The sequence below is a fragment of the Onychomys torridus genome, chromosome 17 (assembly GCF_903995425.1).
Source record: "Onychomys torridus chromosome 17, mOncTor1.1, whole genome shotgun sequence".
Taxonomy (NCBI): Eukaryota; Metazoa; Chordata; class Mammalia; order Rodentia; family Cricetidae; genus Onychomys; species Onychomys torridus.
The window spans coordinates 33,106,117-33,133,242 of NC_050459.1; the positions used below are offsets into that span (position 1 = coordinate 33,106,117).

At 37.3% G+C, this 27,126-nt stretch overlaps 1 protein-coding gene across 2 annotated transcripts in view; it reads left to right on the forward strand.

Moving 5' to 3' along the window:
- The window catches only part of Tusc3 (tumor suppressor candidate 3), a 168,454-nt gene that overhangs the window by 125,796 nt on the left and 15,532 nt on the right, over positions 1–27,126 (forward strand). For both annotated transcript variants that reach the window (XM_036166563.1, XM_036166562.1), the window contains exon 7: positions 20,235–20,298. In XM_036166563.1, coding sequence (XP_036022456.1) covers positions 20,235–20,298 — 64 coding nt within the window. The remainder of the gene's footprint in view (positions 1–20,234; positions 20,299–27,126) is intronic.

Sequence of the window (27,126 nt, forward strand, 5' to 3'; positions counted from 1 at the left end):
CTTATTGAAAATGTTCTCTCTCCAGCTCCCATTTTCTTGGAATCGGAGACACTTTGGCTAATGTGTTGGGCTTTTATGTGAATGCTTGAGATTTGAACTTAACATTTTCAGCCTTGAACTGCCCTTACCTACGGAGCTATATCTACAGCCTCACACCTTTAATTCTTACATTATTAAACTTTGCTGTAGGATTTACAATCGGAAATCTTTACTCCAATCACTTGATATATCAGATCTGTAGGGAATTAGTAGGATTAAGTGATTTCCTTAAATTAATAAAACAAGTTTGTCACAAAACATTAAATTCAAATCAGTTTATATTTCTGTCTTATTTTAATGTCTGGTGCCTTCTCACCTTTTGTTTTTGTTTTAAGTCATTATTTCTATCTTTCGTTACATGATTTTCTAGGTTTTCCTGGAGTCATATACCCTGTGCCTTTATTTCATTAGCATGCTGCTGTTTACATTACTACTGATACTTATATTTTCATGGCCCATCTCTTTCCAGACACCTGGAAATGGTCCATTTGTATGCTTTTCTTTCTGTGCCCTCCATGAACAGAGGCTTTGGAGCTGTAGTCACCCAGTGCAGAGGGGAGGAATGTAGAGATGTGGCTTAGATGATGCAAGGAGGTGTGCATGAATTTTCTCTTTGCCTGTTAAGTTGACTAGAGCTGCATGGTAGGACTGATATTTTTAAATCACGTACCTTGGAAACTATGTTTATACAAGCTGTGCCAACATAATTATTGCTAGATGGTTCAGAGGTACTGATACTCAGAACCAAGCCTGACAACCTTATTGGAGCACCAGGATCCATTGGTGGAAGGGGAACTCTACGTGTTTTTCTGCATTACCTTCACCTGTGTGCTATATTGCGTGTGTATATGCATGTACACCCCCTCCATGCATACACACTTACTGTAATTTTTACAATTTTAAACCGTTATTAATGAAACGAATTTATCATCTCAGTATTATGAAGCCATTTATAGGTAAATTAGAAGGAATATAGTATTCCACTAAATTAATTGACTATCAAGAAATAATATAATTTATGCTATTTTGCATAAACCTATTTTATATTAACTCTGAATGAAAATTTCTATGTAACTAATTTTTGGTAATGTTAGAACTAACAAATAACCTTTAAAATAATTCTTACTAGGCTATTTATAACATGCTTTGGTCAAAAGTTTCTCAGAATACTGAATGTAAGTGTCGTCAAGCATAACAGTTTGTATGTTAGAAAATAAGCTTGGTGTATCTCACCTGTAGTCACTGCTTCATGCCAGTGGTGATGCATGCCGTCACACTGACAGAGAATGTGAGGGCAGCTTATCTTTCTGCTGTGACCTCTTCTTTCATGCTCTTAAATCTTATTTCTTACTTGGGAAAACTGCTTAAAAACCCTCACTTCCTATGTTAGGACACAACAGCACTCCTAATCAAGTTTATGTGTACCTAGGTGTATCAGTATTTAGCATGCATGTATGTATGTGCACAACACGCATGCCTGATGCCCACGGAGCTCTGAAGAGGGTCTCACCATCCCCCAGAACTGGAGTTACAGACAGTTGTTAGCCACCATGTGGCTGCTAGGACTCAAGTGTGGCCCTCTGCAAGGACAACAATGCTCTTACCACAGAGACAGCTCTCCAGCCCTTCTAATCTTTCTTGATGACTGTGTTCTCCTCCTCCAAGCAGATAATGGAAAACAGTTTCAACTGTCAGTAGAGCACTTCCAATTATAAGACATGAAAGCAGTCGAACGTGTTATCTGTTCAAAGAGAATGGACAGCTTTATATTGCTCATGCTGAAATGAGGGTTGTAATATAAGATATGATACAGTAGTAAATTTTACATAGCTTCCATTTGTGGGGCTGAAACACAGCTACATTGCACTCTGGAAAGCACAAGAATATGACCTAAGAATGATAGTTTCAACGTTGTGGGAAACTAAAATACTGAGGAAAGATCTGCCCAAATGAACATTGTTTTCTAGTTTATGCATTTGAAATTGAAATGAAGGTATAGGGAGGCCCATGAATTGACTTAGCCCCACCGAACAACATAAAATCAGTTAAGTTATATCTTTTGAGGGAGTTGGCTCTATATTTTTCCCAGAATAATTAGTTTATTGTGGTCTTAAGTATTGTACTTCCAAAAGCCCAATGCCATTGTCTAATAGTATACTAAAAGTTTGTTTAGCTAACCTAATTTTAGATGGTATTCTTATCTTTGATATTCAGCCATTTTCCTAATGCCTTACAAAATAATTAAATAATTGTTGACTATAAAGCATGGCTGTTTAGAAGATGATTATCCCAGGACATTATCAGTGAGCTTTGTAAGTACACATTGAAAATGCAGTTGTTGGTTTGAAGTTGTTGGACTTTGTTTCTTATCTTCAATCCCATGAAGGGCCTTTCAGATACACTCTTTTCATTGACTGAATTTAGAGTAAGAATTTCTAAGATGTGTAGATTGTCATATTTAATCCTTCTGCAAGTAATAGTTAATTATCTACTATACCAACCCCTCTGAATATTGGGCACTAAAGAATAATGACCATTTCTCTTGATATGTTCACAGTTCTAAGGTGGAAAGGATATGATAATATACATCCACCTTCCAGCTCATTTATACTTAAACATCAAGTTAAAATTATTTCTGTGCTATTAGAACTGAACAACAGCTTTCTACATGTGAATACACAAAGCAAGGAAGGAGAAATGTGAGAGCCCAGATCCTTAGTTTCTTTTGGATTTTGCAAGTGGGTGATGATATATTATTGACTTTCTAAAGCTGTCATGCCAAGTACTATTCACTGGGTAGTGGAGCACATGAGGCCTGTGTTCTTAGCGTTCAGGAGACCAGACATGCAAATGCAGGCAGACTGTAGAAGTCACCTTCTCCTGGAGGTTCTGGGGGAAATCCCATGCTTTGCCCATCTTCTGACAGTTGTCCAAAGTTCCTGGCGTTCTTTGACTTGTTGACGCACCACTGCAGTCTCTGCCTCCATCTTCATACCAGTTTTTCTTTTACTGTAATGTCCTTGACTATTGCCTACATCTTCCAAATAAAACCACGTTGCAAGTTACTGTGTATCGATGGATCTGGAACAGTTGTTATGTAACCTGCTCTTCTAGGCAAGGTAACAGGATAGGCATTCTTGAAGAAGGGGCAGGCCAGAAAAATACTGCAAGATAAAAAGTCTTTTTGTGAACTATATAATCGTCCTTGGTTTATATCAATAAAGATAATGTTGCTTATAGATGTTTACCTATATATTGAAAGAGTTTTTCATTTGAAATTTTCAGTAGGAATTGAAGTGGTGAGAATATATGTAAATGAGAATATATGTAAAAATGAATACTTCTTTTTTTCCCAATTTAATATAGTCATAGTTTTAAGATATTTAGGGAATCTACAGAAAAATATCTATGAGAAGCTAATTTTATGAAAACTTTAAGAAAAACATGGCAGCAGCAGACAGATGATATATCAGTTCCAGTAAATGTTGTGTGAAAATTGTTCATTCCTTTGTAGAAAAAAAAATAAGTTGATTTGCAGTTTCCTTGTATTGCTGTATTTATATTGGTTGGATTGAATAATATGTTGTATCATTTGTACTCACATTAGAAAGTGTGATTGATCTGTGCTATATATTATCTGAATGAATCTCTGAATAACTTAATTGAAAAATATGATCCAGGGGTTTAAAGATTAGTAAAAATTATCTAATTGTTCTAATGCCCTCACTTAAAAACCGATCTTTCCCTTTCTTTGGCAAGTCCATAGTTTTATACTTTTAGTGTGCTGTTTCTGTGTCAACATTTTCCCTTAAATTCTGTACCTGCCTTCTGAACACACGTTTAGAAACCTCCTGACACTCATCAGATCCTGTATCTTTCCAACAGTAAGGGCTTAAGCTTGAAAGGTAGAGTTCTGAAGTGAGGTCTTGTTTGCTATTAGCCTCTTCTGATCTTCAACCCTGATTGTTTTTATTTCTCTTATTCTCTTCTCTTCTCTTCTCTTCTCTTCTCTTCTCTTCTCTTCTCTTCTCTTCTCTTCTCTTCTCTTCCTCTCCTCTCCTCTCTTCCTCTCCCCTCCTCTCCCCTTCCCTCCCCTCCCTTTCCCTTCCCCCCTCTCTCTAACACACTCAGAAGAATACCAACAGACTCTTAAGTCTCTTTCTCCAGTCTCTGCCCACTATTCACACATCCCTTCCTGCCCTTCCCTCCTTGTCCACCATCCCTTCCTGCCCTTCCCTCCTTGTCCACCATCCCTTCCTGCCCTTCCCTCCTTGTCCACCATCCCTTCCTGCCCTTCCCTCCTTGTCCACCATCCCTTCCTGCCCTTCCCTCCTTGTCCACCATCCCTTCCTGCCCTTCCCTGATCCTGTTAAGCTCCGCTGTCTTCTTTACTGTTATTCGTGAAATATTAGAGAAAGCAAAGTTTTCAATGTAATATATTCCATGTATGTTCTTGAAGTTTGTGACTGTATACCACTGTCCTACCTTCTCATTTTTCACTGAAGGTCAATGTAGGTTTTTTTTATTTTCTCCATGAGCCTTAAAAGAGTTGTCTGTACCATCTAGCAGATACTGGTTATTTCTAGGTTAAGTCATTTTGATTAATATTTTTCAATCATTTAAAAAATGTAATTTGTCTGCAGCATTTGTAAACAGTTCATATTATGCCTTAATATTGTCAATATTGATGGTAATAATATATACTTGTCTGAAAGAATATGTTGGGTTGAGTATATAGTTCAGTAGGAAAGTATTTTTGTGAAATGCACAAAATGGGCTCTATGACCAACAATGACAGGAAAAAAAGAAAAAAAAGAGGAAAATTTATCCTCAAATAATCGTTTTTTAAGTTTAAAATAATATCAAAAATCTTAAATAGTAGAAAGTGTCACTTTCGTTGCTCATTTTCTTTCTATCAGTTTTATATGAATATTTCAGGTTTCTTTGAGCTCTTCTATACATACATCCAGTAATAGTTATTATGATGATTCCTTTTAAAAGTGAAATCAAACAGTAGTATGATTGTTCTGGGAGTTAACAGTAAGAATTGCAGGCATTAGTGTCAGGTTCTGCCTCCCTTCCCTCACTCCTCTCTTCTGGCATGTTAATGCTCTCCTGATAAAGATTCTCCTGATGAAACTTTACCTGGGAGGGAGTTACCTACTCATGGGAGCTGCAGCAGCTTTGTACAGAGTAACTCATAGTAAACTTGCCTAGCTCATTCTGCATCTTATTGGTGATAAAAAGCACTTTAAAGACAACACATATACTAATTCCATTGTATATTTTTACATTGTGTCTCTATTCTAGGTAATTATTTCCAAAAAGATGCCATGGTTGTATGTAGGAAGATTAACATTGTTCTCTAGGCCTTTCTTCAAACACAAAGATTTGGCTAATTAACCTATGAAGTAACTTTATGTAAATAACTATAACAATATGTACAATAATTTTGTTCTGAATTTTCATTTTTGAAATCTACCAATCTATTGATAGTATCTCTATCATCTGCTGATTGAACAGTAAGTAGCAGCTTCTTGGTTTCTTTCCAGCCATACGATGTTTAATCTCCTTAGATTTATACATTATCAGAAAGATACTGAATTGTCTGTAGGACAAGACTTCGAACTGACAGAATCTGACTGTGAAATCATTACACTACTGAAGAGTCATAAGCTCCCCTAAGGCATATAATGCTAATCCCAAACAGATATTTCATGCTGACTAATTTCCAAGGTTGTACTCCCTTCCTAGCATGAATGATAAGTGCACACACGTTCTTTTCTCTGCTAATTTCCAGTTTAATCAACTTTCTGAAGACTCAGTCCATTTGAAAACACGTTTAAAAAGAAGATTTTATTAACTAACCTTAAACAGTGTCTAAAGTAAGTAATGTTTTAGCCTATAAAGAAAAATTATTAAACAGTGAACTGTATTCACTAAAATCAATTTCTGAGTAAAATGTTAATTGAAAATTACTATTTACCTATACTAATATACAAAAGCACTAATTACTAATATAATATGCTTTGGAAACATCTGTGGAAAATATCCTTTGGATTCAACGTTTAGCATGTACTAGCAACAGTCTCCAGCTCAGAGTATTACTTGTCTTTACCTCCTGAGTAAAGTATGCACCACCATCCTTGAACTAAAAGAAGATATTTTCATATTTTCTAAGCGTGCATACATCTTTGTAACCATCTTAGTTTATGCTGCATAAGGTAATTTTGTGCCTATGTTGTCACAAAACACTACAAAACAATCATTTGAAGGTTATTGTTTTTAAAGCAACAAAGAATTCAAACTCAGATTATATAAATTGTATCTTTTCTCCAAAGTGATAGCAATATGGACTTAAGATTGATATAGACATCACTATGACATAAGATCAGCTGTGACTAAAGTAGAATTTTAGTACTACAAGCACTAAGTATCATAATATTTTTAAAACAATAATGCTATATCATGGAGATGGACAAATGGAGAATCTTTGCTGAAAGAGGTAAATGTGTTCTGACCTTAAAATCAAGATGAAACCTAGTGAAATGATTAGATTATAGGTCATTCCATGATAAACGTCAGTGCAACTATGACACAACCGAAAGAGACTTTGCAGAGGTAAGCTGGGGATCACAAGTCAACGCTACACAAAGAGAGTTTTTATTAGAGCAGATTTGGATCTAAGTCTTACAAAATTTAGTTTACCAAGTACAGTTCTTAATGCGCAGAGTTTGGGCAGTGGTGGTGCATGCCTTTAATCCCAGCACTTGGGAGGCAGAGCCAGGTAGATCTCTGTGAGTTCAAGGCCAGCCTGGTTTACAGAGCAAATTCCAGGTCAGGCACCAAAACCACACAGAGAAACCCTGTTTCAAAAACACCAAAAAGCACAGATTTTGTGAGTGCCTTACATGATTAGGTAACTTACACATACATGCTGCTTTTCTTCAAATGTGCTGTTTCATGTTTCCATTTTTTCTTATTCATTTGAGTATAGCCCTTCTCAGATATTGAGTAGATATTTAATATATTGAGTCATTAATTAAGAGATATTTGTCCTTGATTGCCCAGGTCTGTGAGTGGCTTGTGTGAGGCATTTTATTTTCAGGGTATTTTGAGCAGTAGACTCATGAACATGGTCACCTGAGAACTTTGAGTAAGAGTCAAGTGATTTCAAAATAAATATTAAAGAGCCCTTACTCCAAGCTTGATATGCTCAGCACTGAGACGGGGTCAGTTGTGTGGAATTGCTTAGTCTTCCTCTAAAGTTAGAAATCTAAACAAGGTAACTTGGTGATTGATTAGACAGAGGGTGGTCAGAGCTGGGGATTAAGTAATCAGGTCATTACTGACAGAAGCACTTAAGACTGGCAAACATACTTTGACTTTTTCCCTTCTGTTTGTATACCCTTGATCTTCTTCAGTTGTCTTATTGCTGTAGCTAAGACTTCAAGCGCTATAGAATATAGGTATTGAGAGAATAGAAAACCTTGACTTGTTCTTAATTTTAGTGGAATTGCTGTGAGATTTTCTCCATTTAGGTGGATTTTGGCTGTGGGCCTGCCTCAATTTTGTTGAGGTGTATCCCTTGTATTCCTAGTCACTCCAGGTCTTTTATCATGAGGAGGTCTTGGATTTTGTAAAAGGCCATTTCTGTATGTAATGAGATGATATGGATTTTTGCTTCTCTGGTGGATTACATTTATTGATTTACATATGTTGAGACATCCCTATGTCTCTGCAATGAAGCCTACTGGATCATGGTGGATGATCTTTATTTGTGATTGTATTTGGTTTATAAGTATTTTATTGGGTTCATGTATGTTCATGAGGGATATTGGTCGATTGACTTTTTTTCTTGGGTCTTTATGTGGTTTATATATCAGGGTAACTGTGACCTAATTAAAAGAATTGGATGATGTTCCTTGTGTTTCTTTTTTATGTAATAATTTGAGGAGTATTGGTATTAACTATTCTTGAAAATCTGGTAGAATTATGCACTAATACCTATGATCTTGATCTTTTGTTGTTGTTAGAAGACTTTAAATTACTTATCCTATTTTGTTAGGGAATATATGTCTGTTTAAATTGATTGTCTGATCTTGATTTAACTTTGGTAGGTGGTATAGATCAAGAAAATTATCCTTAACTATATTTTGGCCATTTGAGATTCTTCTATTGAGAATTCTCTGTTTAGATCTGCATATCATTTTTAAATGGATTGTTTGGTATTTTGATGTCTAGTTTCTTGAGTTCTTTCTCCTCTCTCCACTCTTCTCATCCTACTTACACACCCAACTTCTGTTCATTCTCTTCCTGTCTCTCTCAAAACAAAAATCATAAAACACCAGCAAAAACAAACTAACCAAACAGATAAACTAAAACCAGAAATTAAATAAGACAACAAAATGCCAAAACCAAAGATACACCCCCAAAAAAGAGTGTCCTTTTGTGTGTGTGTGTTGGTCCTGGAATGTGGTTGATGAATGCAGCAACACTCTGTTAGAGAAAACTTATTTTCCTTTTTTTTTTTTTTTCTGCACTTACCAATTGCAGTGAGTTTCTTGGTTAAGTATGTCACTTTCTGTCTGTTTTTCTTCTCAGAATTGAGATCTTATCTGATTTGAGCCTGTACAGGTCTTGTGCATGCTGTCACAGTTTCTGAGGTCATCTATATTAGTGCTGTTGTGTATAGAGGGTGCCATTTTGTTAGAATCATCTATCACCTCAGGCTCTTAAATTTTTCTGCCCCATCTTCTGCATAGATGAGTCTTGACGTAAGGGGTGTGATAAAGACGTCCTGTTTAGGATTGAGTGCTCCAAAGTATATTACTCTCTGTACTTTCTGATATTGTAGATCTCTGTTAATTAACATTACTGCAAGAAGAAGCTTGTCTGATGAGTACTGAGCAATGTTTTGTTCTATAGGTAGAGCGATATGTGATGAGGAGTCATTTTATTATTATGTTTTTTAGAAGATTAATAGTATTAGATTTTCCCCCAAGCCCATGAGCAATCTTAGTCTCAGGTTATTGACCACTTTAGCAGTCAGTTATAGGTAGTAGACCTTAAATCCAGTAAAAAGGGGTAACTCCCAAAACATCTGTGCTACTGCTGCCTCCATATATCTTGCAGGCAGGTCTTTTTTAAGTCCAGGATCTGTAACTGGGTAATACTGATGATTATTTTTCTCCTCTAGTAACATACAAAATTCCTTCTAGCACCACAAATACTAGTTATTTGGGTGAGGTTTCTAGCGGGCCCCAACTTACTTTCTCTACATTCCCTCCCATAAATAAATAGCCAATAGTCTTGGCAATAGCATTCTGATCATATGAATGAGAAAGTCTTTTATCCCTATTTTACAGGTGAGAAAACTAGGTTAGTTGTAGAACATGCCTATTTCATACTGTGTGGTATAGAATCACAATCCCTTTAATAATGAGCCTATGGAACTCTTCTTGAAGATAATTACTGTATTCACTGCTATAGCTTTAGGGGAGAAGCAGAACTTATATTTCATACTCTTACACATGTTGCATATAGAGTACTCCTCATACATGTGGATTCTTATTGATGGTGTACTAGGAAAAAACAAAGATTGGTGTTGTTAATATTTAACACTTAAATAGCCTTAAAAACAGAAAACCATGCCAGTACTGCAAGGTTTCATTTGGCAGGTTAGCAGGCTCAACCAGTAACATTCATTATTAGGCACATCTAGTCTGGAGACCTGCAAAGCTGTGGCATTGTCAACTGTGTTATATGTCTACTATCTGAATCCTTATTGGTGTCATTTTCATTTCTTAAGCAGGTTTCATTTACCGTGCTGTCACATTGTACTTCACATACAATGTCAGGGTCAAATCTACAGTCAATATTTAGAGGCGGTATCTTCACATACTGGTTAACCAGAATGTAGTAGTCCTGGCTAGGTGGAGAAAACGGATGACCCTGGATCTCAGGAGCAGTTGACTTTGTGTAAAATATAGGAGCATTGTTCTTAAGACCATATATAAGAACTCTCAAGAGTATAACCTGAAGTACTGTAAATAGGAGATGTACGACAGCAGATAGTCCAGCCTAGTGTAATTGGACAAACACTGGGCATAAGTTGCAATCAGTGAGGCAGTGGCCAACAGTAAATACAAAAGTAAATCAAAGTAATGATTCATGAGCTGTCTACCAGTTACTATAAATGATTACTATTAAGGAAAAACTTGCCTGACCACCCAGGCATTATTCATTATACATATGACTGCCCATAGAGAGAGAATTATCAGAACACTGTGAGGTGAGGACTGAGAATCTGGCCTTACTTACTCACAGTTCCATAAAAGGGAGATCAAAGGTTAGAGATTTGGTTCAGTGGTAGATTGCTGGCTAGACACTTGCTTTCCTGGGATGGAAGGAAAAACAAACAGAAATTCCCATAGTTGTTTATTTTCCATGATAAAAAGGTTATTCAAATTCAAAGTTTAATTAATTACCCTTGTCATGAATCCCTGATGTGACAAAGCTATAAAATCATTTACGTTATTGATTACATACTCACAGTATTTCACTGTTAGCTATTCAGTTAGGTGTTGAAATGCAAAGGAATATAACAAGCCATTTTTTATTTGATTTTTTTTATTATAATAGTAAAGAAAGAAATTTCTATGAAAGTAAGAATGTAATACTTTTCAAATTTTCTTTTGTTACTGACTAAAATGAAATCTGTACGTATAGAACAATGTCCCCAACAAAGTTCTTTGTTCAAACTCTTTGGAAGGTGACTCAGAGAGAGCAGCCTTTCAGCTTGTGCTTTGCAGTTGAAGCCTTCTTCCTCTGATGAACCTTCCTTCTCTTGTCTCTTTGTCTGCAGACTAGAAGGTCTTCACAGGGCTGTGGCTCCTACTTTGTTCAAAAGGGACAAACGGCTCTTCAGAGACAGCTCCTTCCTCCAGCTGCCCTTGGCCCTTTAGCTCGGGATTTTCTGTTCTCCCTGGACATTTCTAGCCCTGCCTGTCTTTCGTGACTGACTGTCTCGGGAGAGACAAGTTCTGGCTTTTTGAGCTTACTCTGCTTAGAATCTCTCCAGTACTGTTTATTTGTTGTTGGATCTTGCTTTTCTCTTACTCACAGTACCTGTGTGGCTAGTGAAAGTTCTTCACTTCCCTATTTAGTCCAACACATTTCCATAGATGGGCCAGAATTAGATCCTGCCTGACCTAGGGCAACAGCTAAGCAGACACTGGATTTCTTAAATCTTCTGTTAAGAGTGCCTAGTGTACCTTTGGATTCACAGTCCGTAGTGGACTTGCTTTCTGACTCCCTGCCATTACCACTCTGTCTCTTATACTATGCTAGAAAATCTGAAACTAAACATGATTATTGAAATCAGAATTCTTAGAGATTTATTGGTTGATGTTTCTGCTAGATAGTTTTGTGTCAAATTAGTACAAGCTAGTGTCATCTGAAAGTAGGGAACCTCAATTGAGAAGATGCCTCTATAAGATCCAGCTGTAGAAAACCTATTGGGCATTTTCTTAATTAGTGATTGATGTGGACCCAGCCCATTGTGGGTGGTATCATCCCTGGGCTGGTGGTCCTCAGTTTTATAAGAAAGCAGACTGAGCAAGCCCTGGGGAGCAAGCCAGTGAGCAGCACCCCTCCATGGCCTCTGCATCAGCTCCTGCCTCCAGGTTCCTGCCCTGTTTGAGCTCCTGTCCTGACTTGTTTTGATGATAAACAGTGAAATCAAAGTGTAATATAAATAATCTTTTTCCCCCGACTTTCTTTTTGGTCATGGTGTTTCATTGCAGCAATAGAAATCCTAACTAAGGCAATATTGCCTCTCTGATTTATGTCAGGTAGTTTCCTCCTGTTGATTCTGTTCAGTTTTCCACCATCACTCCAAATTCCTACATTTGCCATGACAGTCCATTCAATGTGTTAAAGAACATACTAGTAAAATGTTTCTTCTGAGCTTCTAACCTTTGTAAAATACGTGATTAAGGCATTGCCCATTTCCAGAAAGCCTCCAACATAATGAAATGCTAACTCTGGCTCACTATTTCTTACATGCTCTACCCTGCTTATAAAAACCCATAGTATATTTTTTTTAGAAAGTATCTCAGATCAATTTCATGCATACACAACTTGAGACTTCTTTTGAGAAATACTTGCATAGGATAAATGATCAGCCTTTTTAGTCATCAAGGGGGATGTTGCAATTAAGGAAACCTTTGGGAGTATGCCTGAGCCAGGTTATGTGCTGTGGTCATTTAGCTCTGAAGAGTAATAAAAAGTGCCTGCAAATGTTCATGTAACATTAGATTTGAGATTATTACTAACAGTTGACAGTTACAAAGTACTTCTAGTGACAAATAATTGAAGTTTATCACAGTTTTCATGAACTTTGATTTCATAGTTTATATCACTTTTAGCTCGGGCCCATTATTTAATGAAATGCATAGAAAGTTCGAGCACAGGGTATGAACAACCTCTAGGGAAATCAAACACTGAAGGTAGATAATACCTATTTGTCCCTCTTCTTTTAAATGAACCCAGAAGGACTTGACCTAGCCATTTTATTATCTCCAGCTCATCTGCTCTGCAATGTAGCTCCCTAGTAAAAATTAATCCTGCCTAAAGAAGTTGATATCATTTGAGGAATACAAAGAAGGTTCCAAGGATAGAGCTGGAAATGTGTAGCTATACAAGATAAAGGAACCTTTTATTAGAATACCAGTGAGGGATTTTGGCATATTTTGCATAGTGATCTTAGTGACCCAGGATGTGTCCTCCACCCTTCCTGCTTGCATACCATCCTGTCTGTCTTCTTCCTCTCTTTCTTCTTTCAAACTTGCTTTATGTTTACATGCTTTTTACCAAAGGCTCAGTTGGTTCTGCCTTAGGCAGGATTATAGTTAGACACAGTGAGACATTCATTCTTAGGCTACCTTTAAAGTTTTTAAAAGTGCTAACACTAAGTGCAATCAGTTGTCTGTCCAGTCTTTACAGAACAAAAGTATCCATTCTTGACCTCTATTATTCTGGGAAACCGAAAAGGAAATTGTATTATTTATTTTATATATTCTGAATAACTTGGCACACAAAAGAATCTGAAGACCAGCGAGTCATCCTGCATCTCTCTTGGATGGTGTTAGGAATGGTGTATTCCCATGGAACCAGGAGGTACCGTGCTCTAAATGGTGCCCTTTGCATGGGTTCCTATGTTGATATATGAACAACAGTCAGTTGACAATATTTAGAAGTCGTGTTTTCAGGAAGTAGAGGTGAGAAGGTCATAAAGAGAGGACCTTCATCTTACAGGTTTGGTGGCTCTGTGAGCAGAAAGGAGAAGCTCCCCCCCACACACACACACACAACAGTTCACCAAGGAGTTCGTGTGAGTGTACAGTGAGAAGATGGCTCTCTCGAAACCAAGGCAAGAGAATTGCCTCTTGCATACTAGTCCCCCTGGTACTTTGATCTTGGACTTTTCCTTCTCCAGCCCCTGTGGTTCTGCCCCATCCCCGAGCCCCCAGTTCATGGTGGTTGGTTTGTGTGTTTGTGTTTGTTTGGGCTTTCTGAGCACACTGAGGCACATCATAAGCCTAATTCTGTCATACAAAGAAAAACCTCTCATTTTCTATAGGCTGTGGGGTCCGTCAGCAAGGCTCTGGCACTCCTAGTAGAAAATCCCCAGCAACCAAAATGAATTTCAAATATTTTAAATATCAGAAGATTAAATTCAATGAATTTAAATTCCAAATTTTAAATATTAGAAGCCAACCTTTTTTTCCACATCCATGCAACTAGAGCTGACATCTTTGAATTGAATTCACAGAAAATACAGAAGTCTATTGGATATGTTTCTCTCTCTGTCTCTCTCTCTGTCTCTGTCTCTGTCTCTGTCTCTCTCTCTCTCTCTCTCTCTCTCTCTCTGTCTTTCTGACTATTGTAATAATTTCAATACTGAAAAAGAAATTAAATCACATGCTAGGTAGCTGATAGATTTTCTTAGATTTCAAGTCTAGATTTGAGTCCAAGATCCCCTTGTATGGTAAAATAATAAATAAGCATTTGTAACAGGCTACAGGGATTCACTGGAGTACTTTTCATGATGCATCCAAAGAGGAGGAAGGAACTTCTATATCATGGTAGACGGAAGATTATGTAATATGACACAGGAAGAATTCGTGTAGAGCAGAAAAGAAAAAGAGCAGTGCTTCCAGTGTTTGACAAGCTCTGGGGTCCTTGGCCATCAGCTGCTTTTGAAGAAAAGAAATGATTAAGCCAGGCACAGAAGTACATGCCTATAATCCCGGCACTTGGGATTGAAGCAAGAGGGTCATGAGTTCAAAGTCATCATCTCTACATTGTGAAGTGAGTTTGAGGCTGGCTACCTTAGGCTGTGTGAGGCCCTATCTCAAAAAGTCAAAGGGGGGAGGGGCATGGCAAAGATAGTCTAGGATTTTTTTAACTTGGAAATAAGACAAACTGTAACTTGAATAACCTAATATTGTTGAATTATTTCTATCATTTAGGCTTTGGTTTGTTTTTTGAAATTGTGTAACCCAGATTAGCCTCAAACTGTCTCCTGTATCAGCCTCCTAAGTACTAGGATTATAGCCATGTGGATTTTATGTAACATTGATATTTTAAATGTGTCTTTAAAAATTAAGCACATGTATACAAATGAAGAAAATAAAAATCATATATCTAGATATTGGATTAAACAGAATTTTTTTCTACTAAAGAATTTAGGAATAGAAATAGATGTTGGCCTGTATTTTTTTTCCATATAGTTTTTGGCATTCTTCTTAAGGGTAATACTCAACATTTTCCAAAACCTTTTTAACTAAAGCATATTCTGTTTAGGTTCCTAAGACAGTAGTTAAATTCTTACCTTTTATTTCACAGGTGATATCAACTTCATATAGGAGGCTTGAGTAAACTTAAAAGGATGTGTTTTTCCATGGTAAAAAAGAGTTAAACCAAGACATAGTCTGCTTTTTTATGTCTAATAATATACATAAGCCAGTGGACAATAGTTTCCATTTGCATCCTATGACTAAAATAGAAAAACTAATTTCAAAATAAGAAAATAGTATAATCCCATGTCTTTTTATGTTTTGCTGTGCAAACTTAATGCTGATGAATTTTTATTCTAAATAAGAGTAGGACCACTATAATATGACTATGGTGGATGATCTGTATGAACTGTTCTTTCAATTTTATGTTACATGTTCTGTGAAGTATTCAGTACACTCAGTAAGTGAGCAACATTTCTATTGTTTTGGCAAATGTCTGTCTGGTAAAATGGATATGTGTAATGGCAAAGATAGTACAGTTTTTTTCTTCAACTGACTTTCACATTCCGTACCATTATAAACATAAATTAACTATACATTTTGGAGTAAATTACCATTAGCTTTTGATACTTCTCTCTTCAAAATGAGGAAAACTATGTAAATGGATATCTTGCTTTAGTTTCAAACGAATCATGATTGATTTTTTTTCGAAGAGTTTGAAAGTGCATGCACCAGTTAAATACAAATCTTTAGAGCCAGTTTAAATCTGTGTGTCTTAGTTTAGTCATAATTGAAGCATAACAAAAGACATCTATGAACAAAGGACATGAGTTGGAGTTTCTAGAGAGAGTGGTAGAATTCATATTTGTCTGTACTGTTCCCTTGTTTGCCTTGTGGTTTTCAGTGGATGCCTGTACTCTCGCTGTTGGACTTTACTAGCCATGTTCTTGGAGTTGAATGTGTGAATTAAGAGCTGAAATCAATGCCTGATGATCATTAATTGCTCAGTAAAAATCAAATTAATGGTAGTTAATTAAATCCTAGAGTTTTATGTTGTTTCTGGCCTCAGAGTAATTTTGAAGAATAAAAACAACCCAAGGATATTACACAAAGAAACCCTGTCTCGGAAAAACAAAAGAATAAGAAAGCCAGGCAGACATTTTGTCTTAGGTCTATAATCTTAACACTTGCCAGGAATTCAAGGCCAACCTGGGCTACATAATCACTCCTTCTTTAACAACAACAACAACAAGACAACAAAAGTGAAAGCCTGTAGTGATACTTTTATCACCTTTTAATATTATCAATTCAACCCACTACTTTCACATGAATTCATACAATGAATTTGTCAGTTGTAAGTACTTCAACATAGTTCTTTATTGTTTGTAAATTAGCTATTTGTGGTGCAGTCTTGATTTTTTTATTTGCTCTAAAGAGATAGGTACTATATTAATAACTTAATAGAACATCCTTGTATTTATTATTCTTATATTTAACCTATTAAGGAATATTCATTCTCCTTTTCTCTTCCTAAAGTTGAGATAATTGAGTTTAGTTGACATGTTTATGGTAAGGTACATAGATAGTTTCAGGTTCAGAACATTCTCTGAAGGCCTCAGATGCTACATATCCATCCGTTATGAATCCATAACTCTAATGCCCAAGTATACCTGTTTGGTATTTCCTTCCTTCCTTCCTTCCTTCCTTCCTTCCTTCCTTCCTTCCTTCCTTCCATCCATCCATCCTTTCTTCCATCCTTCCATCCTTCCATCCATCCATCCATCCATCCATCCATCCTTCCATCACAGTTGTGCATACAAATTGGAGTTAAATACACAAGTCATTGTATTGTGACTGGAAACAGTGCATTCTGTGGTAAGATTTCCTGCACACATTTTGGAAAGCATTGAAGGATTCTAAGCAAGGTAATGATAGGATCTGGCATGCGTTAAACAGGATTAATTTGACTGGCAACTAGACTGATGGGGTACAGCAAAGAAATGAAGGTGTCCTTGCAGTAAGCTGACAGTAAAGCTCAGGCTCTTTTCTGTAGGCACCTTTGCTGGTTCCTCTGTAAGTTCTGACAATGCTGAATTGGGAATGACATTAAAAGCAGAGCCCATGGTATTTTCTGAATGGTGGGATGTATGGGAAGAGAGAAGAGGAGTCGGGGGAAGGATGCAAAGATAATTTCAACGTTTAGCCTAAACAACTGGATAAGTCAAGTTGCTATTCCTGAGATAAGAGAAATTTCAAATTCTGTAGTAGAAAGGAAAGTGCAACAAAAGTTTGTTCAGTCCTCTGTAAGTTTCAGATCTCCAAGTGGGATCTATTAATGGCAATTGGTAGAAGTGGACATATCTTATTGGTCTGCAAGCAAATGTGACCACCATGTGTACAGATTTAATAACTGAAGTACTAAGGTTGAGTAAAAATGCCTTGGGAGTACAGAAGAGAGGCCCAAGCCTCTGGATCTCTGAGACATCTAGAGTTAGGAAGTAACTGAGTACTGGAAAGCAGGGGCCCAAGCCTATGTATCTCTAGACACCCAGAGTTTGGAGGTAACTGAGTTCTGGAAAGCAGGGGCCAAGCCTATGCATCTCTGAGATACCCAGAGTTTGGAGGTAACTGAGTACTAGAAAGCAGGGTCTAAGCCTATGGATCTCTAGATACCCAGAGTTTGGATGTAACTGAGTACTGGAAAGTGGGGGCTGCCATAATTTTCAAGGAAGAGGATCCAGTGGAGGAGCAGAATCAAGAGTGGCAACCTAGAAATGAGTGGAGACAGTCACTAGAGGGGACAGGGTTATCGGATGGAGAGTGGATACGTGATGTAAGTTTGAGAAATGACCATGGGGTCATTTCTCCTCAGTGGGAACTCCTCAGTTCCCTAACAGAAACTTTATTGGAGAAGATTCTGTTGCTTAGAAGAAGCAGGAGAGTTTTGAAATCTCTCACTTAAAAAAAAAAAAATGCCTGAATTTCTCCTCATTTTACTCTAAAATAGACATGGTGCCTTGCAATTGTTACATAAGTTGGGGCATATTGTACTAAACTGATATATTGAGTTATTTTAGGCAGTTATATAAATACTGACTTTAATTTCTTTATGGTTCAACAATTGCTTATCTGATTGCCAAGTAAGGATTAATTTAAAAAAAATTAAACTTCGTTGATATAATGAAGATAATTACTAATTGTGCAATGTTGAGCAAAGAATTAAATTTCTAAGTTCCATTTTATCATAGGGAGATGACACATAATAACTATTTTATTTGGTTGTTAAAAGATTAAAGTAGGAAATTATACATCTTATCACACATTCAGCAAATGTTGTACTGCAGTAGAATAAAAGCCCAAGTTTTGAATCACAAAGACAAAAGTTCAACTCCCAAAGCTTGTGAAAACCTGGAGATTTCTGTAAAATGTATAAAATGGCTATAATAAATCATGGTACATTATAGGGCTGCAAGCTTCAGGTAGACTTCTTAAATGCCTCCGTCAGAATGAATCGTCCATAAATTGTAGCTATTACTATACTATTACGGATATAATTCTTATTATCTTTATGATTAAATTAATAAAAGAATAAAACCTTACTCTTGGTTGGTTCTTTGAGTCTTAGCTCTAGTCAGACTTGATGTCAACTACAATTCGTAGTATTTATTTGGATGGTAGTTTTGTTTTGTTTTGTTTTTGAAATAATTTTGCCAGTGTCATGTATTTGTGAGGATTAGTCTTATATGATTAGCAGGTAGATTATGTTTGTCAAAGTTATAGTAGCTTCCATGAAAGAATATTAAATAGAGTCAGAAAAGAATATAAATGACAGAATTTTAGAGGTCATCTTATGAATGAATTAGAAGTGACTAATATTAGGACATTCCTGAACCAGTGCTTAAAGAATACATCTGAACACAACAACCCGTCTACAAATGAGGCAGTTTGTTGTGAAGTACTTAGAATGAGAGGTAGAAACAGATGATTTAGATCAGGAGATACTGCTCTTTTCTGGAGGGAAATGGGGGGATGTGTAGGAGAGGGCAGGAGGGGGAGACTGAGAAGAGTGGAGGGACAGGAAACGGAAGTGGGGATGTAATGTATAAGAGAAGAATTTCAAAAAATAGACTACTTGAAGATCCGGGTGGACCGATGGCTCAGCAAGTAAGAGCTTTTGCAGAGCGTGCCTAGTTAGCTGAGTTTGAATCCCAGACTCCAGGCAAAGATGGGAAAGAGGACTGACGCCACAGAGTTGTCCTCTGGTTTGCACAGGTGTGCCCTGACATGTGGTCCCTCCCCAACACATTGTGCGCGCGCACACGTACACACACACACACACACACACACACACACACACACACACATACAGTAACAGTAAAAAATAAAATACTGGAAAAATTAGAATAAAGCACCAAAAACAACACTGATGAAAAATGTAGGCTGTACTTCAAAAGACCTAGGTGGTATCTTACGAGAGTTCCTGATGTTACTGGTAAGACAATACGGAATTTATTTTGTAACTTATCCAAGGATAGCACCAGGAAGGAATAATCTGGTCCCTTGTTAAGTGTGCTTCTCATTAAAACACACAGAATACTGCTGTTTGTTGTCACAAAACAAAATGGAACACAAGAAATTGCAGGACCTTTTGGAACTCAAATAACGTAATTGTGTGCTGTATATAATATAAAAAATTAGAATGCTAATTTGTATTACAAGATGCTGTATTTTTTTTTCTCCAACATGAAAAAACAAGGCAAGGACTATTATTTAAAGCAACTACCCAGAAAAGGGAACTGTTTGGGGGCACTAGCAAGAGTGCAGAAAGGTATTTAAGATGTGAAGACCAGGAACTAGAGGGGTTAAGCTTTTAGGCTTATAGCAGCAGTTCAGCTGAGACCCATTTGAGTGAGGATTCAGAGTCTTCCAGGCTGAGGAAACAGGATCAGCTGAGGAACTGGCGAGGTGAGATGGCTGTGGCTTGTTCTGCTTCTCTGATCTTCCAGCATTCACCCTAATACCTGGCCCTGGGTTTGATTGTATTAATAAGAACTTTGAAGATTCATGCTACATCTGCTTGCTTGTTACAATACTCTGTCCATTGTCTTTACAGGGAACTCTGCTAGAGTCACTGCTTCATGTGTTGGTGTGTGTGTAATGTTATTAAGAAGTAAAGTTTATACGTGTGAGATGACTTGCTATCCAGTTGTTTTCTACATTTATAGTAACATCATCTAAACTCTATAATCTATTCCCAGTTAACTAAAAGTTATTCAAAAGAATTATAAGCAGGAGCTTAATTGGTAGATGACTGTATGGGTTATATTCCTCACACAACTGTGAACCAATTACTTTTCCCCATTTGTGACCTTTTATTTTCTTCATTTACAGAGCTATATCCATGGGAGCAGCCAGGCCCAGTTTGTGGCAGAATCACACATCATTCTGGTACTGAGTATCCTTTAAAATATGAGGTTCTGGAAAAGGTAAAGAAGAGATGCATGCTAACAGATTGCTATTATTGTGGCAGTAAATATCAAGGCTTTTAAAATATATTAACCTTAAAACTAACTTTTCTAATTCCATGTAATTACTTCCTATATTTTCTGTTATGCTGAATCATTTGTAGATTATAAATTTCTCTTTCTTACTGGTTATTAAAATTCTAAGTATTGAATTTACTCTTCATTGATTATCTCTGATCTCTGCCTAGGTGTTGGGCTCTCTCTCTCTCTCTCTCTCTCTCTCTCTCTCTCTCTCTCTCTCTCTGTGTGTGTGTGTGTGTGTGTGTGTGTGTGTGTGTGTGTGTGTGTAAATAATTTTTCTCTAATGGGAGCTTACTAAAAGAGCAAAATGTGTGTCTGATAGTAGGACAAAAGTATACTACTTTCTTCTGTGTGGGCTAGATGAAATAGCACACATAAAGCATAGGATTCAAAAAACCACTAGTTTAATCTCTATTATATTTTTCCCTTTAGAATTTCACTAGTCACAAATTGAAATAAGAGATGATTTTATTGGTCTAAATGACAAAGGTATAGATTATCAGGAAAATACAGCCCTTGGTATCATTATAGTCATAAAATATGTACTGGAAAATGCTGAGATAATTTCATTCTTCTAGGGTGAGATGGGATGCTTCCAATTGTTCACTTACAGGTTAGTTTTAAAAAAAGATACTCTTTATAGGCCTGAGCCTTGAGAAGAGGTTCAAAAAGAGTTTTTAAATGTCTAGTTTATTATTCCAGGGAAGTGAAATGCTGTGTTTCTGAAATTCACCAAACCATGTTGACCATCTTCTATATCAGTTTGTGTCTTGTTATCCTCTTTGTTGATGACACAGTTGGATCCATACTTTGAATTGCATGTAATTTCAGCCTCCTGCATTCATTGACTTAGTAATGTATAATTTCAAAAGCAAAAAAAAATTTGCTGTTTATCAGAATGGCTTTAGGAGAGAAAGTAAAATAGTTGTATGTTGATAGGACCAACTCTTCATTAAAAAATAAGAGCAATGAGATATTTACTGTAAGTTTTTATTTTAACTAGTTCCACATATTCATGAAATACAAGGCATGCAGCTTGAAGGAAGTGGAAGGAGGTCCCAGGTACTGATTATTGGTAATTGTTTATTTACAGATTGTACTTTCTTCCTTTCTTGGTTTCTTCCCTCTGTGGTCCAGCATATTTACAGCATGCTTTCATTTAAGTAGCAAGTCTCTCGACACTGAGGAATACCTAGCTGAGAAGCTACCAGATCTTCCTTCACCATATCCAGGAATTCTCCAAGGTTTCATTGCCTGCTTCATTGGCATCACCCTGAGATTTAGAATAGAAAGATATTTCACAAGCAGTGTGACATCTTCCATATGGATTTATTAATTATACATAAAACAAAAGTCTCTGTTCCCTTTATTCTCATAGCAGTTCTTTCTTTCTTAGTCCCATGTATTCCTACTTCATAGAAAACTGTTAAAAAGTGGGGAGAGGGGAGTGTACTACCTTAAATGTTAGCTTACACTTGTTACTAGTGAAGTTTGAAAGCCATTTTGAAATTTTCCTTATTTGAATTTCTCCCAATAATAGTCTACTGATATTTTTTGACTTAGCATATTTTACAGTAATTTGTATGAAGGTCTTTCTTTTATAGAAAACCCATCATTGTTTTATATGAAGCTTGGTTAAATGCCTAGAGAAAGTAGACTGAGTCTAGTGTCGTTTGTTAGAGATTCATATTGACTGGCGCTGCACGGTTCTTCCTATCACTAGTGCTTTGTTGATGTGTAGGAATGGGAGAGGGAAACCAGTTCTGCAGTGTTTTGTAGAAAAGTTATATGAAAAGTACTAAACAGCATAAGGGTATTTTATTGGGTGTAAATCTGAAACACACAGAATACCTAACATATGCTTATTACATTCCTCCTAGAAAAATTTATTCTAGCTTAGTTCTTACTCAGTTCTGTCTTCATCAACTGAAATAGCTGTGAAATTTTCACTGTTCACAGCTAGAATGTCTTACAATATAATGCAGTGTTGCATGTGCTGCGATCACTCCAAGTGACAACAGCAGCAGGAGCAGCAACAGCCAGCCTAGAGAAGGTGAACTAACTTCCGTTGGACTTTGGGGTGTAAAAAGGATTTCTCTACAGGCTGGGGAGGGAGCATGAAAGTACTCACTAGATACTTGCTGTCTGTGTATGTGTGCACACACATGCATGCATGCATGCATGCCTGAGTGTGTGTGTGTGTGTGTGTGTGTGTGTGTGTGTGTGTGTCTACGCGCGGGTCTGTTTGGCCTTGTAGTGTTGCTTAGTGCTAGATAACACAATTAGGAGCTCATCCCTGCAGAAGACTGATTCTCTGTCTCTTGACTGTCCTTAGCTGTCTGTAGTTGTTTGTCTAGGTTCGGGGCCCTGTGAGAGTCCCTCTTCCATGTTAGCATGTCTGTTGGTGGACATTGTAGGTCTTTTATGGCAGCCATGCTGTTGAGGTGTCGTGAGTGCAGACTCCCTGGCGTGTCTAGGAGACAGAGTCTCAGCAGACTTCCTGGTCCTCTGGCTCTGAACAGCCTTTCCAGCACTTCTTCTGTGCTGTTCCTTGAGCCCTAGGTGCAGGAGTACTGTTGTGGATGTTCTCCCACAGTCACTTTGTTCTCTGCTTTTTGACCAGCTGTGGTTGTCTGAGAACTCCTGGAAAGAAACTGTGTCGGCAGAGCTGATTGGTTGATTAGAACTACAGTGCTCTGGAGAGACTGGAGTATTCCATGTCCAGAGGCATCACCTTATCTTGGGCTAGTTCTAATCCTGCATAACTATTCCTTGCCCTTGAACATCTTGTAACTAATAAATAAAAAAGGTTTGGAATCTGTTAGCTGAGCAGAACACTAACTTCAACCACCAAAAAGCTAAGAATGTCATCGAGTAGCATCTTCATCCCAGCCATCTTGCTGTGTCAGTCTGCTGTACCCACTATTTAGCTTTGACTTGCCTTACTATGACTTCCTTTGTTCTGTAAAACTGTGAAACTTCTTCCACATTGGAACAGAGAATTTGGGATCTGTGTTCCCAGACCTTAGTCACTCAGAAAATGTTTCCATAGTAAACTTTCTTTAATTCCCTTTATGATGAGAGCTGTGGTGTTGTGTAGGAATTGTTTTCTGTAATGGTCTCCACCTGCACATAGAGAAGCTTCTCTGATAAAGAGTGAGAGCTACCTTATTCTTCATGAAGTGTTCTGGTAGAGAGGATGGAGCTCTTTGAGGTTTATAGATACTGTCCTTTAATCCATATGTCTTCATTATTACCAGCAAATTCTAAAGTCTGGCTGCTCTGTTCTACTAAAAGCCCAGAAGATTAGCCTTCACAGAAATCCAAGGAGGAAGCTGTCCCTCCTTGTGACCTGACTGCTGGCACTGTAGTTTACCTTTGGCTTATACACAACCTGCTGTCAGTCATCCCTCCGGGTTAACCTCGCTCCCTTAGTGTTGTATGCACAGGGGTTTACGAAAACAGGCACTTGAATTTCAAGTAAAAAGAGTTGTCCTAAATTCCTAGTCTATGTGATTGTTCTGGTGTCACACTAGGACGAATGTAGGCAAAATCTACCCTACCTGCTCCTTCTTTGAATGAGGCTGTTTTGGCCCACAGTCACACTTTTGTAACCATATTTTTAATTACAACAGCTAGATGAGTAGTAGCAACAGACATTATGTGGGATACATAGCCAATAGTAGTTACATCTTTAGGCCTTATACCTTGCAGAAAACCTGTAGTCAGTAAAGAAAACAAAGACCTACAACTTTACTGCCCCAAGAGTAGATGTGATTATCTGTTTTAAATTACGTTTCTCTTCCTCATCATCTCTCTGAATTTGAATGGAAAGAGATGAAGTTAGGTATTTATAATATTTTATTTTCATTTAGCATGAGAAAATTATGCTTTATTAGTAATAACTTCTGTCACTTTATTTTATATGACTAGTTTTCCACATATAAATGCATTGAACATTATAAGTGACTTTCTGTTTTTAGTATCTCAATATTACAAGTTATCCTTAAGTATTTTTATTTTGGCAACATAAAGGCACGTTGAAACAAATCCAATGTGAGGAGAAAAGCAAAGACTTTACTCAAAGTCAATTGAGGATGTCAGCTAGGAACTATGTATTGTGATGCCCAGAAAAGGGGTTTTGAATGGTGTCCAAGGACATTGATTTTGTTAAGAAGTAAGTTGGAGTCAGTTATGGATTAGGGAGGGGCTCATGAGTTTCTCTCTTCCTGGTGAACTATTGGCTACAGACGGGTTTTTGGAGATAGACTGTTGTTGTCTTCACTTGTGTGCCCACTGTGTTCCAAACCTGTGGTCACAGATGATCCAGTGGGTTATAAAACAAAACAGAAAGATGTGCACGTTGGAAACATGTAAGGAATAAGAGAGGGTGGGGTGAGAGTAAACAATGTATAATGTACATGTATGATGTTGTCAAAGAACATATATAAATCAATAAAATTAGGTTGGGGAATAATAACCCAAGTTGTTGAGTGGCTGGTCACACATGGCTCAATAGGCTCTACAATCCAGGGAAACCTCTATAGGATAGGTGGAGGGTGCTTGTAATGTAGTCACGATCTTCAGGAGTTGGCGGACGCTCTGGTGCTATCTCAGTATAATCTTGCTCACTGTGGTCCATGCCTCATTCTTCCCCTCAGCCTCATTATTTTGACATTTCAAAGCCCTTGTCACTTGTATGCTAAGACTTCTGGTATTTTAGATTTTAGATTATAGTAAATAATTCTAGGAACTCGTAGGAATCCCTTTATGGAGTGATAGTAATTCCTGATATATACACTCAGCACTGAATTTCTAATATCCTGAAACCTGAGAATTTTAAACCTTAGGTTTCTAGTCCCATCTTGCTTGGTTAATAGGAATTATCTCTATGTAGAAAATCTTAGATAATTTGTCTGGTAGTACTCTGTCACTCTAGTCTACAGAATATTTTGAGAATTTGATTTCAATGTGAAATATGAGCATATAATGCTAGATCATATTCTGTGTGTTTGAGAAGGAATTTAATATCTGCACATTGGTTTCTAAGACTCTACTATGTCTGCCTTAGGATAGTAAAATACGATTTTGTGTTTACGGAAACAGTGTTCTGTTCAGCATTCGTCATGTACTGGCTCTCTTTGCTTTTCTCCCTGTGGTCCCATTCTCTCCATCTTCCCATTGTCCCAAACCTCTCCATCATTTTGTGTCTGCCTTTAAGTTTTCCCAGTTTGCATGTCTGAGTGACTTATTCAGACGCTCTGTAAGCTCCATTTATTTTATTTACAAACTGGTAATAGTACCTGCAGCAACGTCTGTAAGATACTCAAGGAAAGAATTTTCTTTTCTTTTCTGTCCATTGTGGTCTAGGGTTGCAGTGGTAGGAAAGCAAGGATGAGATGGTACGTGACATGACAGTGGTGTGGCTTGACTTTTAAAGCTCTGAGAAGAAAAGGTCAGGGAATGTTTGAAGACCTAGAGATAGAAAGTCATTTCATAAGCAAGAAAATGAGCAAAACATCAATTTCTCCACATTAAAAGTAAAAACTTCTGCATGATGAAGTAAATGCCAAAGACATAAAGTAAGAGAGTCTGTGGATAATACTTTGTTCAACTAGTTCATTCAGAACAAAGTGGGGCCATAGCCATTGGCAAATACAGATGTTTAACTGGGAAGAGAAATGGCAGAAGCAGTAAGCATGGCAGAGATGCCCAGACTCATGGCACTGCTGCTTCTTCCTTACAGCTTGCTGATATCAGCAGTGCCACTTTACCCCATGCGAGGTAAGGAAAATGAAAATGCTTTTCTTCCTCCAGGACTACCGGTACTGTTACAGCTAAGGAGTTGGAAAGTACACATGCCTAGCCTTGAATGCCCTGTGACTGGGTGCAGGAGATCTGTGCATACATGTAAAGAGCCCTGTACGGAGTAATCCTTTGCAGCCGGATCTGTAAGAGAAAGTGTGGTGGTGGAACAGCCTGGTGCCTTGAGTAAGACAAAGTAATAAAATATTTTATACTCTTGAGAAATCTTAGAATCTTCTATCAGGGCGTCTTCAATTTGTAAGGAAATTCAAAAGCTTTTCAGATGAGATGTGCAGTATTGAGTATTCAGTACTGAAAACTCATCGAAGTGACATCCTGTGTTTTTTCTCTGACATGGAAGACAGAACCCAGGGCCCAGTAGGCTGAACCTAGTAGGCAAGTGCTGTTGTTCTTTTACTTTGAGTTGTGGTCTTACTGCTCAGCTTCCCAAGTGCTGGGGTTGCACATCCTTACACCACTAAGATATACCCTCCACGGAGGTTACAGTCTGTGTGTGTGTGTGTGTGTGTGTGTGTGTGTGTGTGTGTGTTTATAAACACAAGTGGACATTTGTAGTTTGTACATGACCTTACACCACTAAGATACACTCTACTAGGTTACATCTCTGAAACACAAGTGGACATTTGTGTTCTCTGTATATCATTTGACTCTGAGACTATCTTTACATATAGCTTTATGTTCATTAAAATTGCCTGGGTTTTAATTTTGAAGACTTAGTTTTCTGTCACTTTATCTACACTTTATTGACAGATTTGAGATAGATATTTGTCAGATATAATTGTGAAATTAATATTGGCTTTTGTTTGATTACCTATAGAATTCTAAACATTATAGCTACATTTTTAATATTCACAAAGATTTTATTTTGGTTAAAATTCTTCACAAGTCTATATGAATTATCATTTGATTAA